Consider the following 15,438-nt stretch of genomic DNA (forward strand, 5'->3'; position numbering starts at 1 on the left):
CCAACATCTGCTGGATCATCAAAAAAGCAAGCAAGTTTCAGAAAAACATCTATTTCTGCTTTATTGACTATGCCAAAGCCTTTGACTGTGTGGATCACAATAAACTGTGGAAAATTCTGAAAGAGATGGGAATACCAGACCACCTGACCTGCCTCTTGAGAAACCTGTATGTAGGTCAGGAAGCAACAGTTAAAACTGGACATGGAACAACAGACTGGTTCCAAATAGGAAAAGGAGTACATCAAGGCTGTATATTGTCACCCTGCTTATTTAACTTATATGCAGAGTACATCATGAGAAACCCTGGGCTGGAGGAAGCACAAGCTGGAATCAAGATTGCCAGGAGAAATATCAATAACCTCAGATATGCAGGTGACACCACCCTTATGGCAGAAAGTGAAGAAGAACTAAAGGGCCTCTTGAGGAAAGTGAAAGAGGAGAGTGAAAAAGTTGGCTTAAAATTCAACGTTCAGAAAACTAAGATCATGGCATTCGGTCCCATCACTACATGGCAAATAGATGGGGAAAGAGTGGAAACAGTGGCTGACTTTATTTATCTGGGCTCCAAAATCACTGCAGATGGTGATTGCAGCCATGAAATTATAGATGCTTACTCCTTGGAAGGAAAGTTATGACCAATCTAGACAGCATATTAAAAAGCAGAGACATTACTTTGTCAACAAAGGTCCATCTAATCAAGCCTATGGTTTTTCCCGTGGTCATGTATGGATGTGAGAGTTGGACTGTGAAGGAAGCTGAGTGCTGAAGAATTGATGCGTTTGAACTGTGGTGTTGGAGAAGACTCTTGAGAGTCCCTTGGACTGCAAGGAGATCCAACCAGTCCATCCTAGAGGAGGTCAGTCCCGGGTGTTCATTGGAAGGACTGATGCTGAAGCTGAGACTCCAATACTTTGGCCACCTGATGCGGAGAGCTGACTCATTTGAAAAGTCCCTGATGCTGGGAAAAATTGAGGGCGGGATGAGAAGGGGATGACAGAGGATGAGATGGTTGGATGGCATCCAGGGACATGGGTTTGGGTGTACTCCGGGAGTTGGTGATGGACAGGGAGGCCTGGCATACTGCAGTTCATGGGGTCGCAAAGAGTCGGACATGACTGAGCGACTAAGCTGAACTGAACTATTCCTGAAAGAAGGGAAAACAGAAGGCAGAAAGATAACAAACCAAATCTGCACCTTTCCCTAAGCATTCCTTCTCTTGGAGGAGAGAAGGATTTGTACCATTTGGCTGGAGGAGCAACTTGGTCTATTTAGGGAAGGGCAGTTAATGAAAAGGCAACAAAGCTCATTCAGTTAGGAAGCAGACTATTTCTTCAGCCGCCTTCAGAGTGAATAACGAGAAGGCTTGCCTGGTGCTGGTGAGCTGACATGGAGGCATCTTGCATGGCCTTTGCCACCAGGGGGAAACAGTTCAGACCTCTCACTTCCTAACCCCCACCCCATTTTTCCAAGTGGTTTGACTCGGGCCAGAAGCACCTCCCAACAGCAACTGTGCTCCAGGAGAAAGCAGCTCAGAAGGGGGTGTGCACTCCCCTGCATGAATGACCTGGTTGATACCCCAGGGATTTGTGATGAACCTCTAATAAAAATGGGGATAAATAGAGGTGTGAGCTTCCTTTACATCCCCTTCGCTGCAACTCAGACCCTTTGCTGTCACCCTTTTAGGCTCTGAACAGGACCGGCAAATTGGATATCTGATCTCTGAATAGTCATTTTGGGTCCCCACCCCATTTTTTTCTTTCTTGTTCAAACAGGTAAAAAACAAGGAGTCCCTGAAAATCGCAACAAAGGTAACCTTTCCACTCACTCATTTACCATCTCTACCTGCTCACACTCAAACCAGACCTTTCCAGGCCATCTGCCTTCCCCCTGTTCCTCTCCATAAATCTGTTATCTCCTCCTGTGGCCCAGATGCCTCATCCTGAGGACGGTGCAGAGATCTGGGGGTGGGATTGGCCAGATTGGCCAAACCCAATCTAAGGTGGGACAGCAGCACCCTCTGCTGTTAGCTCAAGGGGCCTCCTGTCAAGATTTCTCTCGGGAAGCCTGTGCAGTGATCTGCTCTTCCCAGGGTGCTGACCTCCTTGCTTCATTGCCCTTGGCCAGAGTTAAAGAGCAAGGATCGCTAGTCTCTGGGTTGGAAGCCTTCAGGGTCTTTGTGGGGAGGGGCTGGGATGGGCAGTCCCTGCACCCTCTTCTTCCTCTTCTGGTGCTGTCTTCCCGTCCAGACCCTTCTCAGCTAGTCTTCTCTGGGTGCAGACAGCCCTTTGTCTGTAAGCTCTTTCCCCACTTCTTTGTTCTCTCCACAGTCTGATTTCTTCTTCCTGATCTGATGTGTGTTTCTCTTTTGGTGGCTGTGTTTACATCCTGTCTCTGTCTTATTTGTGAGTCTGACAGCAGAGACAATCTCTCAGGAAGGGCACCTAACCAAAGGAGCAGAGCTCTGCAGGGTGAAGTTGGAGGGGTGCTGGGGACCAGCAGGAACTGCTCTCTTGAGACAGCTCCTGGAGACTTTTTTCCTTTCATAACCCACATCATAGTAGGTTTTCGAAATAAAGACATCACATTGGAAAACCAGGACTCAACAAAAGTAATTCTTAAATTTCAGCTCTCTTTAACTCTTCTTTTTAAAGCAAAAAAGGATTTCGCTGTCTGTCTTTATCCCTGCCTTCTCTTGTTCCAGGGAGTCCCTCACACCAACTTCTTCCCTTAGGGAAAGGTACTCTGTACCTCCCTACCTTCATCAGGGGAGAAAGGAGATTTCCTTCCCCTATTGTTCAACTAATATAAGAGGGAACTGGAAAATACCCTGTGTCTGGGGTCTGTGTTTCTTCCATGACAGTCTATACCTACGTAGAGAGAGAGGGGAACCTTTTAAAGAGCCCACTAAGACCCTGTTGGGTTTCCCAAGTGGCTCTGTGGTAAAGAAACTGCCTGCCAATGCAGGAGACATAAGGTTTGATCCCTGGGTTGGGAAGATCTCCTGGAAAAGGAAATGGCAACCCACTCTAGTATTCTTGCCTGGGAAATCCCATGGACAGAAGATCCTGGTGGGCTACAGTCCATGGGGTCACAAAAGCGTTGGACATGACTTAGCAACTAAACAACAAGACCCTTATGCTCTAGGAACATTTACCAACCTTCCGCTTCAGCCCCTTTCTGCAGGAAAGATTCACTATTTTAAGCACTGAATTCCAAGAAGGATGGCTGTAGGTAATAGCACTCAGTGGCAGGACAAATCCTTTTGCTGGAATAAAGCTGGCTCAGGGCTCTGAGACAGCGCCAGGAAGCTGCCACTGAGGAGGAGATCCATCCATTTCACCTCCAGTTGTTCAGATACCATATTCCCAAGGCCCTAAGAGAAGGTCAAGCTCCCTGTCTGGCATGGGGTGAGGGAGGTCAGATCTGATGTCAGAGGTCCAAGGTGTGTTCCAGAAACAGACAGAAGGGTTTGTTAGTTTCCCCTTGCCTACTACTCAGGGCTACTGCCTGGCCTGCTAACCTGTCCTCTTCGTGTGTGCACCCTAGCAAAGACCCAAGATGGAGTGGCCTTGGAAATCCAGCCACTCAACAGCCAGGAGGGGATCGACAGTGAGGAAAAGGAAAAGAAGGCCGCCAAGCTGCCCAAAAAGGAGAAGTCCGTGCTGCAGGGCAAGCTGACTCGCCTGGCCGTCCAGATTGGGAAAGCTGGTGAGTAGGGCGGAGTGTTCTCAGTGTGTTCATCAGTCTTACTCTGGATCCTCGCCACTTTGATTGCCTCCTTTCTATACCAACCAGGTCTGGCAGGAAGCAGCCAAAAATTCCAAGTGGGTGGGGCAGTTCAGGAATCTGTGTCCCTCCCTGTGACTGTTGGATCCTCAGCTTTAGCAGAGAGACATGTCTTCCTATTTAGGGTTAAAGGCCCAAAACAAATGGGAGGTTAACATTAGCAAGAAGGAAGACTTTAATAACTACTCACCTGCTCAAGTATTGGCTTGAAAATTCCTGAAGGATAGAGAAGGCTGCTGTTGGCTGGGAGCAATTATCTAGCATAAGAATGGCTGGGCACAGAGCAGTCAGTTCAAAATGAGGACTGGAAGGCAAAGGAAGACAATGATTAAAGAGGTGCTTTGCAGAGCAGAGGTCACTAAAGGTACTCCTGTGCTTCATGAGAGGAAACAGCTTCTCCATGCCTGACTCTGGAGAGGGTGGTGGGGAGGAGGGCGGGGAGGGACAGAGCTGGAAGAGGCAACAAAAGGAAGATTGCTCCCTCAGCGGGTATCCCTTCAGGCAGTCTTCTCCCGATGTTTACTTCCTGACCCCACCTCTGTGTTCACTACAGAGTCTAGCCCAATACATCTCTCTGTGTACTGTTCACCTGGGATCTTGTTACAATGCAGATTCTGATTCAAGCAGCCTGGGTGGGACCTGCGTTCCTAACAAGCCCCAGGTGACTGCCAGCGCTGCTGCTCTGCTGAGCACATAGTGAGAAGCAAGAACCTACGGGGGTGATCCACTTAGGCATTCAGCTCCTCGGCCACATTAGCCTGTTTCAGGTCACCACATGTGACCAGTGGCTCCCTATTGGACAGTGCAAACAGAGAGCATTTTGAGCATCACAGACTTCTGCAGAGCGTCAGCTGGGCCTCGTCATTCAGTTCCAGTACCCAGCTAATTTTGACCACCATGAAAATCCTTGCAAATAGACAACAGATGAACAAGAAAAATTGAAGTATGAAATCAAATCATTGAGCCTGGCACACAGGTTTGAAGCATCAAACACTTCTGCCTAAGGCCTCCTGTAATGCTGCTAATCCCCACCTTATTCTTTAGGGAGAACAGGCCACTGAGGGCTAGTCACTGGTCTCTGGACTTCCCACATCCAGCCAGGCCAAGGACCAGAAGGACGCAGGGAATGCACTACCCTGAGAGTGAAGGCCTCCTAAAGTTTGCACCCTTGCTCGGTGCCTTGCTTGTCCTGACCCTGAATATGCCTCCACTGATACAATCACCTCTAGCCTTGCTCTGATTTCCCTGAATCATTGGGCCCTCAGGAAAAGCAAAGATATGAATCAGAAAGCAGAACTCTTCCCAGATATTGTGTCTCAGGTAGACACAGGTGCCCAAGTATTGATCCCCCAGCTCTCAGAGTAGCCGGGCAATACGTAAGGCCGTTGGAGCCCCCAAGCCAGTTGTTTTCTGACCCAGAGCTTATTCTTCCATTGTAGGATGTGTAGGATGAGCAGCTATCACAGTTTGCTTGACTTCTCAGTTCCAGCACTGAAAGCCCCACAGCCCAGGACCCTGCTCAGCCTCGGGCACACCAGGATGCTTGGTCCCCGCTGGTGTGCCCTCATCGCCTCATAAAAGAGGATGCTAGTAGTAGCTTGTCTCGCAGGGTTGTTGTGAGGATTAATGAGTTACTACCTTGAAGTGCTCGCCTGGCTCATAGTAAGCACTACCCTAACAGTTGCATTGCTGTCATCTTCTGTCTGTGCCACATCAGGAGAAAGGCTGGGAGGCACTCTTCTAAGGATTAGTTATGTGGGTGTTGTGCTAACACCCACAGGGCATCACTGTGAACACGCTGTGAATTCCCTGACATTCTCAGTCTACTAGAGAAGTCAATAAACTACTAGGAAAGAGTTAACAGTAGTCACTACATTATGATTTGTGGGAAGATAGTAGCTCTGAGATAGAATCTTAAAATGCTGTTTTTGGAAAACTAGACCAACCCCCTTATTTATAAATGAGGAAATAGGCTCAGAGAGGGGTCAAGACCAGTCCAAAGCCACGAGTCAAGTTGGTACAGCACCGAAACTCGTACCCATGTCTTTAGAATGCAAAACCATGTCTTTCGCCTGCACCATAATGTTCAAGTACCAGAGAATAGCTAGGGCCTTGGGGTATGACAAGATAGATATCCGTCTCTGCTTAGGGCCCTAGGAATGCCCTCAAGCCTGGGTTCACGTGATTTGTTTCCTGGACAGGTCTGATCATGTCTGCAATCACAGTTCTCATCCTGATTCTGTACTTCGTGATCGACAACTTTGTGATCCAGCGCAGACCATGGCTGGCCGAGTGTACCCCCATCTACGTCCAGTACTTTGTCAAGTTCTTCATCATTGGCGTCACAGTGCTGGTAGTGGCTGTGCCCGAGGGGCTGCCCCTGGCCGTCACCATCTCACTGGCTTACTCTGTGAAGGTGAGACGGGATGAGACTCTGCTCTTTCAGAACACAGACCAGGGGGAAGGGCCCCAAGTAGCTCTGGTGAAAGGATGGCCACTTTGTCTTCGTAAACTCTTGGGGATGCCTTCCAGGAGCACAAGCCACTGGCACTTTGGAAGGACCACCTGGATCAACTGCATCAACGTTTACCTAACCCAGTAGCATCTTAAGAGGATTTACAAAAATGATATCTTGCATTTTTGTATGGGAGCAGAAAATGAAATGTGGAGAGTTGCTGGCTAGGAAATGGCCTTTGACCTGTATTTTGGAAAGCTCAGTTGGTCCCCTCTCAAGTCTTATCTATTCTCCTTTGTAGAAAATGATGAAAGACAATAATCTGGTGCGGCACTTGGATGCTTGTGAAACCATGGGCAATGCCACAGCCATTTGCTCTGATAAGACGGGCACGCTGACCATGAACCGCATGACTGTGGTGCAGGCCTATGTTGGAGACACTCGTTACCATCAGATCCCAAACCCTGAGGACCTTGTGCCCAAGGTCCTGGACCTTATTGTCAACGGTATTTCCATCAACAGTGCCTACACCTCTAAGATTCTGGTAAGCTCTTCTTTTGCCAGGACAGTTAAAGTGGGTAGTTGGAAGGAACCACTGATTTTCTCTTGTTTCTTCTGCCTGAATTGCCATCCCAATTCCCATTTCCCAGTCCCCAGTGAACGTGTTGGGGGTGAGACTAGGAAATAATCTGTGAAAGTAGATTGGGAGATGGGGTGGGGGTGTGAAGCAGGTAGGAATCTGTGGCTGTGAAATCACCACATTATCTCTAAAAGGCATTATCTATAAAAAGAGGACTCATGCTGGTACCAGAATTGAGCTTATCACGAATAAAGCACTTAGTTCCTGGAAGCTAAGAAAGAGTGTTGGAGGCACCACCAGCACCAGCCCCATGGCGGCTAAAAAGACCCCAGGCCCTGGTGGCTCAGGGGCCCCGGGCGCACGTGCGAAAGCCTCCTGAGGGCGCCCTTCCCCGGCTGGCCCCTCGCCCCGCCCTCCCACCGGTGCGTTTCTTTCCAGCCTCCCGAGAAGGAGGGCGGCCTGCCCCGGCAGGTGGGCAACAAGACCGAGTGCGCCCTGCTGGGCTTCGTCGCGGACCTGAAGCAGGACTACCACGCCGTGCGCAGCGAGGTGCCGGAGGAGAAGCTCTACAAGGTGTACACCTTCAACTCGGTGCGCAAGTCCATGAGCACGGTCGTGGAGAGGCCGGGCGGCGGCTTCCGCATGTACAGCAAGGGCGCCTCCGAGATCATCCTGCGCAAGTGAGCCCCCCAGCGGCCGCCCCGGCGTCGCCCTCAGGGAGGTCTGGCTGTCAGCCCCGCGCTCAGCCACCGGGTAGCAGCGCGCCCTCCTTCCGGGAGGCAGCGTCGTGACAAAACCTAAGCTTGGCTCTGGCCGAGCAGTTGTGTACTTTGGATACTAACACTTCTCAGCTCAGGGAGGCAGATGCTGTCATTACCCCTGTTTTACAGATGAGGAAACAGGTGCAGTGAAGTTCAGTAACTTGCTAGAGGTGATGCAGCGGATAGTGGTACAGGCAGGATCCAGACCCAGGCAATCCATGCTTCCATTTCCTATTCTGAAGAGATAATACCCGCGTATCCTACATTTAATCATTGGATTAAATGATTCAGTGTATGAAAAATGCCTTGCACATAGTAAGCACTAGAAATGTTAGTTCTGTCTTCCTTTTCCTTTTCGTTCTCAGTTCTGATCACAGGAAGTTGCATAATCAAAGCGGCCAGATGGTCCATGGGGTATTAAAGTTGACCTATGTGGATATACGGCCAATAGCTAAAAACCAGTGCCCCAGCATGGATGACACTTTGTCATTTGCCCACACCCTCTGCCCTGAGCCCTCTATATACCTGGGATTGAGAAGGTCGCTTTACCATTGAGAAGCTCAAAAGAGCAGGCGACCCACGAATGACTTGGTGTTGCGTTCCCAGATGAATAGGTGCAGACGACAGGGGAGAGCGATACGCTCTGCCCACCTATCAGTCACCCCACCTTGGATACAGGGGCTCTGCTTTGGATGATAAGTGGAGATTTATGGCCACATAATAGTGTCCTTAGGAGTCATGTGGAGTGGTCAGGGTGTCTGTAACGTGTCAAAGCACACTGGGTGGGAGGTGGGGTGCTGCGTTCTGACTGTGCACCTTCCCAGGTGTAATCGAATCCTGGACAAAAAGGGGGAGGCAGTGCCATTCAAGAATAAGGACCGAGATGAGATGGTCCGCACCGTCATCGAGCCCATGGCCTGCGAGGGACTGCGGACTCTCTGCATCGCTTACCGGGATTTCAGTGATGGAGAGCCCCCATGGGACAATGAGAGCGAGATCCTCACTGAGCTGACCTGTATCGCAGTGGTGGGCATCGAGGACCCTGTGCGCCCGGAGGTGAGGCTTTGACTCGGGAACGGGGCTGGGAAGCATGAAGGGGAGGCTGCCAGTGGCCGCGGCCCCTGCACTGGCCTGCTGTGACCTAATGAGCAGCCACACAGGAGTCACAGGAACTGCAGTACCAGCTCCGTTTCTAGCTGTGACTTAGGAAACTTAAGCAAGTCACCTAACTGTTTCTCATTTGCTGGGATAGATATTTCTGTGCTTCCTGCTTCACAGAACTACTGTAGTGTACTGAACTAATGAAAAGTGGCAATCCCGCTGCCTGTGGGTCATGCCGTCTGAGGGGTGAGAAACATAGGTTTTACTGGGCTAATAAGAACAGTTTGGCACTCAAGAATAGTGAGGAGATGGAATTAATTGAGACGCCGGCTTTGGCCCTAGTCACGTCCTTTCAATCAACACGTTCTTGTCAGGCACCCGTAGAGTCGCTCAGCACTACTCTCCACTGTTGGAGGCATGACAGGGTGTCATGCAGCTGGGAAACTTAAAAGAACTGATATGGTTGGAGTATGTGCCAGGGGTGGAAGACGTCTGCTGGAAAGGAAGGCAGAGGCAAAATCTCAAAAGGTCTAGCATGCCCTGCTAAGAAATCTAGATTGTAAGTGAGAGAGTAAGCTTTTACACCTGGCTGCTGAAGCAGATTTCCCCTTCTACTCATGGTGCATGCCTTCATACCAAGTCACTCAGTTGTGTCTGATGCTGCAACCCCATGGACTGTAGCCCGCCAGGCTCCTCTGTCCATGGGATTCTCCAGGCAAGAATACTGGAGTGGGTTGCCACGCTCTCCTCCAGGGGATCTTCCCGACCCAGGGATCAAACCTTATGTCTCCTGTATTGGCAGGCGGGTTCTTTACCACTGGTGCCACCTGGGAAGCCCTCAACTCATGGTGCAATAAAGTGAAAGAAAGTGAAGTCGCTCAGTTGTGTCCGACTTTGTGACTCCATGGACTGTAGCCTACCAGGCTCCTCCATCCGTGGGATTCTCCAGGCAAGAATACTGGAGTGGGCTGCCATTTCCTTCTCCAGGAGATCTTCCCAACCCAGGGATTGAGCCCGGGTCTCCCACATTGCGGGCAGACGCTTTACCATCTGAGCCACCAGGGAAGCAATAAGGTGCAATAAGGCAAATTCAAATGTGAGTTTCATGGGTAGGTCAGAAGTAAGGTGGCACCAAGCAATATAGAACTGACCAGACTCGGCCTGCACCCCATGGTTCTACTTCCAGGGTGCCTCTCTCCTGTCCACAGCAAAGGGACAGCTGAACAGAAGCCGGTGACCAGGCCTCACCACACCCCCCTTCTCCTTTCTGCTTGCTTCACCCTCCGCAGGTGCCAGAAGCTATTGCCAAGTGCAAACGAGCTGGCATCACTGTCAGGATGGTGACGGGGGACAACATCAACACAGCCCGCGCCATCGCCACCAAGTGTGGCATCGTGACACCTGGGGACGACTTTCTGTGCTTAGAAGGCAAAGAATTCAATCGCCTCATCCGAAACGAGAAGGGCGAGGTGAGCTTTAGGTGGTGGGAATCAGAGCCTCCTTCATCAGGGGAGGGCTGATGCATGTGTAAGGCATCCAGGACAGGTGGGAGAAAGTAGATGGTTTTTAAATTAAAATCTATTCATAGTGAGACATGCCTTTTACCAAAGCTGCTCAGACAGTAAAATTGGGAATTTTTTCTTCTCACTGTATTCATTCACAAGCTATCTTTTGAGACTAACTTCTCACACCTCCCCATTTTCTCCAGTCGTGGGATGCCTTTGTCCCAATTTTCCTCTACCCCACCCCTCCTGTGTCACTGCCCTGTGACTGGCAGGGGCTCGGATTGGTGACAGGGTAAGATCTGGGTGTGGGAAGGCCACAGCTCCTGGTCTAAGTAGCAACTAAAGCTGAGACCTCAGAGGCACTACTTCAGCCAACAGTGAAGGGTCCCGCCTTCCGTCAGGGTCTCAAAACTAGGGGTTGGCTCCCAGGGAGGGAGTTGGGAGGAAAAGGAGACAAGCAGGGCCTGAATGGTCAGCATCTGTGGACCTGCCCTCAGAACCAAGCTGGCTGCTTCGCCTCCACTGGAGGCCAGGGTCACGCTCCCGGGGGGCCGAGGGACACCAGCTGCCCCAGAAGCTTGGCGCGTGTGGAGACTTTCCTGGCGGCTGCTCTGAGCTTAACTGACCCAGGTGTGTCTGCTGTTGCAGGTAGAGCAGGAAAAGCTGGACAAGATCTGGCCTAAGCTCCGAGTGCTGGCGCGGTCTTCCCCCACTGACAAGCACACGCTGGTGAAAGGTGAGGTCGGCTCCTGAGCAGGTGCCTGGGATAGAGGAAGGCAGACCAGGGCGAGCACAGATAAAGAACCGAAGCCAAAGCAACTCTCTCGTCCTGAATAGGGAGGCCTAGGAGAGCTTCCCAGCTCATGGGAAGAACATGCAGGTTAGCAAACGTCTGAGCACCTGGTGAGTATAAGCTATATGATGAAGTCATTTTTAAACATTATCATGTTTGTCGATAGTACTGGGAATTAGGCAATACAGGTTAAGCTCTTCCCATTCTGCAAAAAAGAAAGTTTGAGGCTGAGACAACACGTAACTTATCCAAATTGCCCAACTGGTAAATGGAAGTGTTATTGTTCAACCTCTGGGTCTCTGCCTTCAAATCATGTAGTGCTTTTACGAGTGCATGATAGCTGTCTTGATGTACCAGACAGGATATCTGACGAGGTTAGACTTTCTTAGCTTAGATTGCTACCTGTGAAACAATTTACTGCCATTTGGTGACGCTATAAAACCTCCAGCATAGGGAAAAAAGAAGGAAAGAGTGTAAAAACGGAGGTGGTGACAGGGATTAGAGAGGAAGGCCAGAAAAGCATCTTTTGTGGGAAAGCGGCCCCTGACCTCACTGTGGTGCGCCTGTCTCCCCAGGCATCATTGACAGCACTGTTGGGGACCAGCGGCAAGTGGTGGCTGTCACCGGTGATGGCACCAATGACGGGCCAGCTCTGAAGAAAGCAGACGTTGGTTTTGCCATGGTAAGCGGCTCAGCGTAGCATCTCTCTCTGACTGCAAGCTGCCTCTGCCAGCGGGAAGCCCAGACAGGCTCTGACATCCTTCTGCTTCTTGGACCTTCGCATCCCACTTTGTGCTCTTTTCTCTAACTCCATCTCACCTACCTGCCTGCCCAATAATAATATATGTAATGAGGGACTCATGAAGTTTGAAGACAGGGAAATCATGAGATTTCATTACCCAGGAAAATAAGACAAACTGAAACTTACCCATGAATATGATAATATTATCTGCCTAGGCACACTATAGAAAATTCACATTCCATATGGAAAGTGTGTATTCTGTAGTTAGCACTGTTCATCACTCTGCTTATGAGGCCAGGAGCATCAGAATCACTTAGAAAGTTCATTTAAAATCACATATTTCAAGGTTCGACAGTCAGCTATCTTGATGCGATAGCATCTGGGCCAGGTCCCAGAATGTTTGTTGTTGTTCAGTTGCTAAGTTATGTGCGACTCTTTGCAACCTCATGGACTGCAGCACACCAGGCCTCCCTGTCCATCACCACCTCCTGGAGTTTGCTTAAACTCATGTCCGTCGAGTCAGTGATGCCATCCAACCATCTCATCCTCTGTCGTCCCCTTCTCCTCCTGCCCTCAATCTTTCCAGCATCAGGGTCTTTCCCAGTGAGTCAGCTCTCCGCATCAGGTGGCCAAAGTATTGGAGCTTCACCTTCAGCATCAGCCCTTCCAGTGACTATTCAGGGTTGATCTTTAGGATGGATTTGTTTGATCTCCTTGCAGTCCAAGGGACTCTCAAGAGTCTTCTCCAACACCACAATTTGAAAGCATTAATTCTTTGGCGCTCAGTTTTCTTTATGGTCCAGTCTCACATCCATACATGACTACTGGAAAAACCATAGCCTTGACTAGACAGACCTTTGTTGGCCAAGTAATGTCTCTGCATTTTAATATGTTGTCTAGGTTGGTCATAGCTTTTCTTTCAAGGAGCAAGCCTCTCTTAATTTCGTGGCTGCAGTCACCATCTGCAGTGATTTTGGAGCCCAAACAGAAATCTTTATGTTCTTCTTAACAGGTGCACTTGTTGATTCTAATGCTCAGGGATATTTAGAAGCCCTCAGATAGCAAAGTACATTCTCACATTCAAGTAGGTAATGATTGTAAGCTTCCCATACATTTTGAACTGTTGGTGATTTTTAAGCAGTAGAAGGTGATTCAAACAGAACTCGATCTTTAGGGTGCTGTCTTTAAAACCCAGAATATAAATTTTAAAAGTTTTTATCCTAGGGAATTTCAAGAACATACAAAAATAGAATAGTTTATTGTGTTGGCCCACATATACACATTTCCCCTTCTCCAGCTGGATTACTCTGAAACATTTCCAAGATATTATATCATTTCATCCAGTATGTGTCTTTGGAAGAGAAATATGTCTCAATAAAATATATTTAAAAGAATCATATACCATTGTCTCACAACAATATTGATTCCTTGCTATCACTAGATATCTAGTCAATGTTCACGTTTCTCTTCATAAGTTTTTTGTGTTTCTAAATTATTTGTCCAAATCAGAATCCAAACAAGATCCATACACTGTGGTTGGTTGATATGTATCTTAAATGTATAAATGTATAATAGTAGCTCCTAAAGTGTGCTCTTCCACCTATGCCTGGAAACCTACAGAAATGCAGATTTCAGGCCTCACCCCAGACCTCCTGAATCAGAAACCTTGTAGTGGGGGCCCAGCAGTCTGTGTCTGAACAGGCCCTCTGGGTAATTCTCACGTATCCTAAAGTTTGAGAACCACTGACCCCATAGGATCTATGTGTCAGGGGTTCCCAAGACTACCCTTTACATTTGTGGATTTGCTGGAAGGACTCAGGGGACTTGGCCTATAACTGTACTCTTGGCTAAGATTTAATCCACTGGTATACTAAGAACCTAGTGAAATAGTCACAGACAGGGTCTGCAGTCCACACGCAGGCTTTCTTGTGATCTCTCCCTGTTGTGAGGGGGTCAAAAAAAGCACCTGCTTTCCCTAGCAATGACAATGTACCGATACATGTGAGGTTTCTGCCCAGAGAAACCCATCAGAGACTTGGCACCCTAGAGTTTTATCAAGGTTGGTCACATAAGCACCATCAACCCAGCATATGCTAAGATTCCAGACTCCTAGACAGAAGCAGCTTTTTAATGGAAAATAAGAAAAATTAGTAATCACTAATTAATTTTCAGTTAATGTTGACTGAGAACATTCTGAGAGCCAAGTTCCCAGATGCTAACCAAGGGCCAACCTTGCAAACAGACCTTTCTCAAGATAGCAGCCTCAACCATGCTATGTTAATTCTTTTCTGCACAAGGCCTTCCATCTTTTTTTCTAGCTGTTTAATTTTGAAGGAAACAATTTGTTTTTCTATGTAGGATATACCACGTCATGGATTTTGTTGATTATATCCCTATGTCCTTTAACATGCCCTTGTATTGCCTATAAAGTAGTATTTAGTATTTCCTATAAAGTAGTATTTAGTTCTATGAGCAGTCAGATTCTACACCCCATCTTTCACTAAGGGCTGCAATATGACAATGTTCTGATTTTCTTTATTTATTAACTTGAATACTTCTATAAAAAGAAAATTACCCTCATCAACTCTTTGGTTCAGCTCCTTTGTGAAAGATAGGTTAAATGCTTAATTTTTTTTCCATTATTTACCAGTTCCCAAAACAATGAGTTGATTTTTTGGAATCCTCCAAAGTTGTCCAATGAGTTTTTTTTTTTTTAAACTTACTAAACTACTAAAAGTTAATTGTCTGTTTTTTAAAATATCATTATAAGCTCATATTCTTTTGAATATATGTGATATGTTTCCATCCATTGCCCGTGTTGTTATTTTGATGTTCATACTGACCCATCATTAGCCTCTTCCACACTGCTAAGCACTTTGGATGTAACCTCAGTTCTCTGTAATAGCATTCTTGGTCTCTTGCATGATAAGATGCTCCACATCCATCATGCAAATTTCTTGTCCTAGATTTAGAATCATTCACTTCTCAAAGGAGTTCTGCTTCATTTTAGTGAGAAATGGTATTTAGAGAACACAATCTGAATGTCAGGATGTTCTTTACTTCTGAGTAAATTATTGTTTCTAGAACTTTTCAGTGGACAAAGCTAGGAAATACATCTTTTATATCTCTTTTTGGTTTTGTGTTTCTTTGTTTTAAAGGTAGAATACTTCATGAATTCATATTGTCATTTCCAATTCAAATTTAGAATTCTAGAACTAACTTCCTAATTTTACTTCCCTGATTTTACATTTATCTCTTAAGCTGAAAAGTTGATCTAAGGGTATTAACATAATTATTATTTGCTTTATCCTAATATATATGTAATAGTGTCAAGATAGCAATGATAATACAATTACTGTACTAAAAGTAGTTAAAGATTTTTCTTATAGTTCTTTTTATCCTGTAGGTATATCCTACTACAGATGTAGGATCAAAGTACTGTGTTTTTCAAAAAGTCATTTAGAACTTTTCATTCTGTGTGGTTTGCTACCAACTGGTTATACCAGTTCATTTATATCATGTGTTGGGTTGGGTTTTTTTTTCCATTTTTGAGATTACTTATTTTAAACTTAATTTTGTTTTATACCTATATAAAGTAGTTACATAATTCTAAACTAAAATACACAGAACAAGATCTATTTATAGAAGTCTCGCTTCCATCCCTGTCACCTCCAGCCTGTTGCCTCCTTCTTAATCCCACAGATAGCATCTTTGA

General features: G+C 47.3%; 1 protein-coding gene across 8 annotated transcripts in view; it reads left to right on the forward strand.

The window, feature by feature from the left end:
- ATP2B4 (ATPase plasma membrane Ca2+ transporting 4) overlaps positions 1–15,438 on the forward strand; it is a 100,845-nt gene that overhangs the window by 65,712 nt on the left and 19,695 nt on the right. For 6 of the 8 annotated variants that reach the window (XM_043924170.1, XM_043924173.1, XM_043924166.1 and 3 more), the window contains 9 exons: positions 1,773–1,808; positions 3,547–3,708; positions 5,988–6,202; positions 6,543–6,785; positions 7,260–7,501; positions 8,407–8,638; positions 9,973–10,152; positions 10,837–10,924; positions 11,557–11,663. In XM_043924170.1, the coding sequence (XP_043780105.1) occupies positions 1,773–1,808; positions 3,547–3,708; positions 5,988–6,202; positions 6,543–6,785; positions 7,260–7,501; positions 8,407–8,638; positions 9,973–10,152; positions 10,837–10,924; positions 11,557–11,663 (1,505 nt within the window). The remainder of the gene's footprint in view (positions 1–1,772; positions 1,809–3,546; positions 3,709–5,987; positions 6,203–6,542; positions 6,786–7,259; positions 7,502–8,406; positions 8,639–9,972; positions 10,153–10,836; positions 10,925–11,556; positions 11,664–15,438) is intronic. The other 2 variants (XM_043924172.1, XM_043924169.1) reach the window with 1 other exon arrangement.

Source organism: Cervus elaphus, chromosome 14 (assembly GCF_910594005.1).
Source record: "Cervus elaphus chromosome 14, mCerEla1.1, whole genome shotgun sequence".
NCBI lineage: Eukaryota > Metazoa > Chordata > Mammalia > Artiodactyla > Cervidae > Cervus > Cervus elaphus.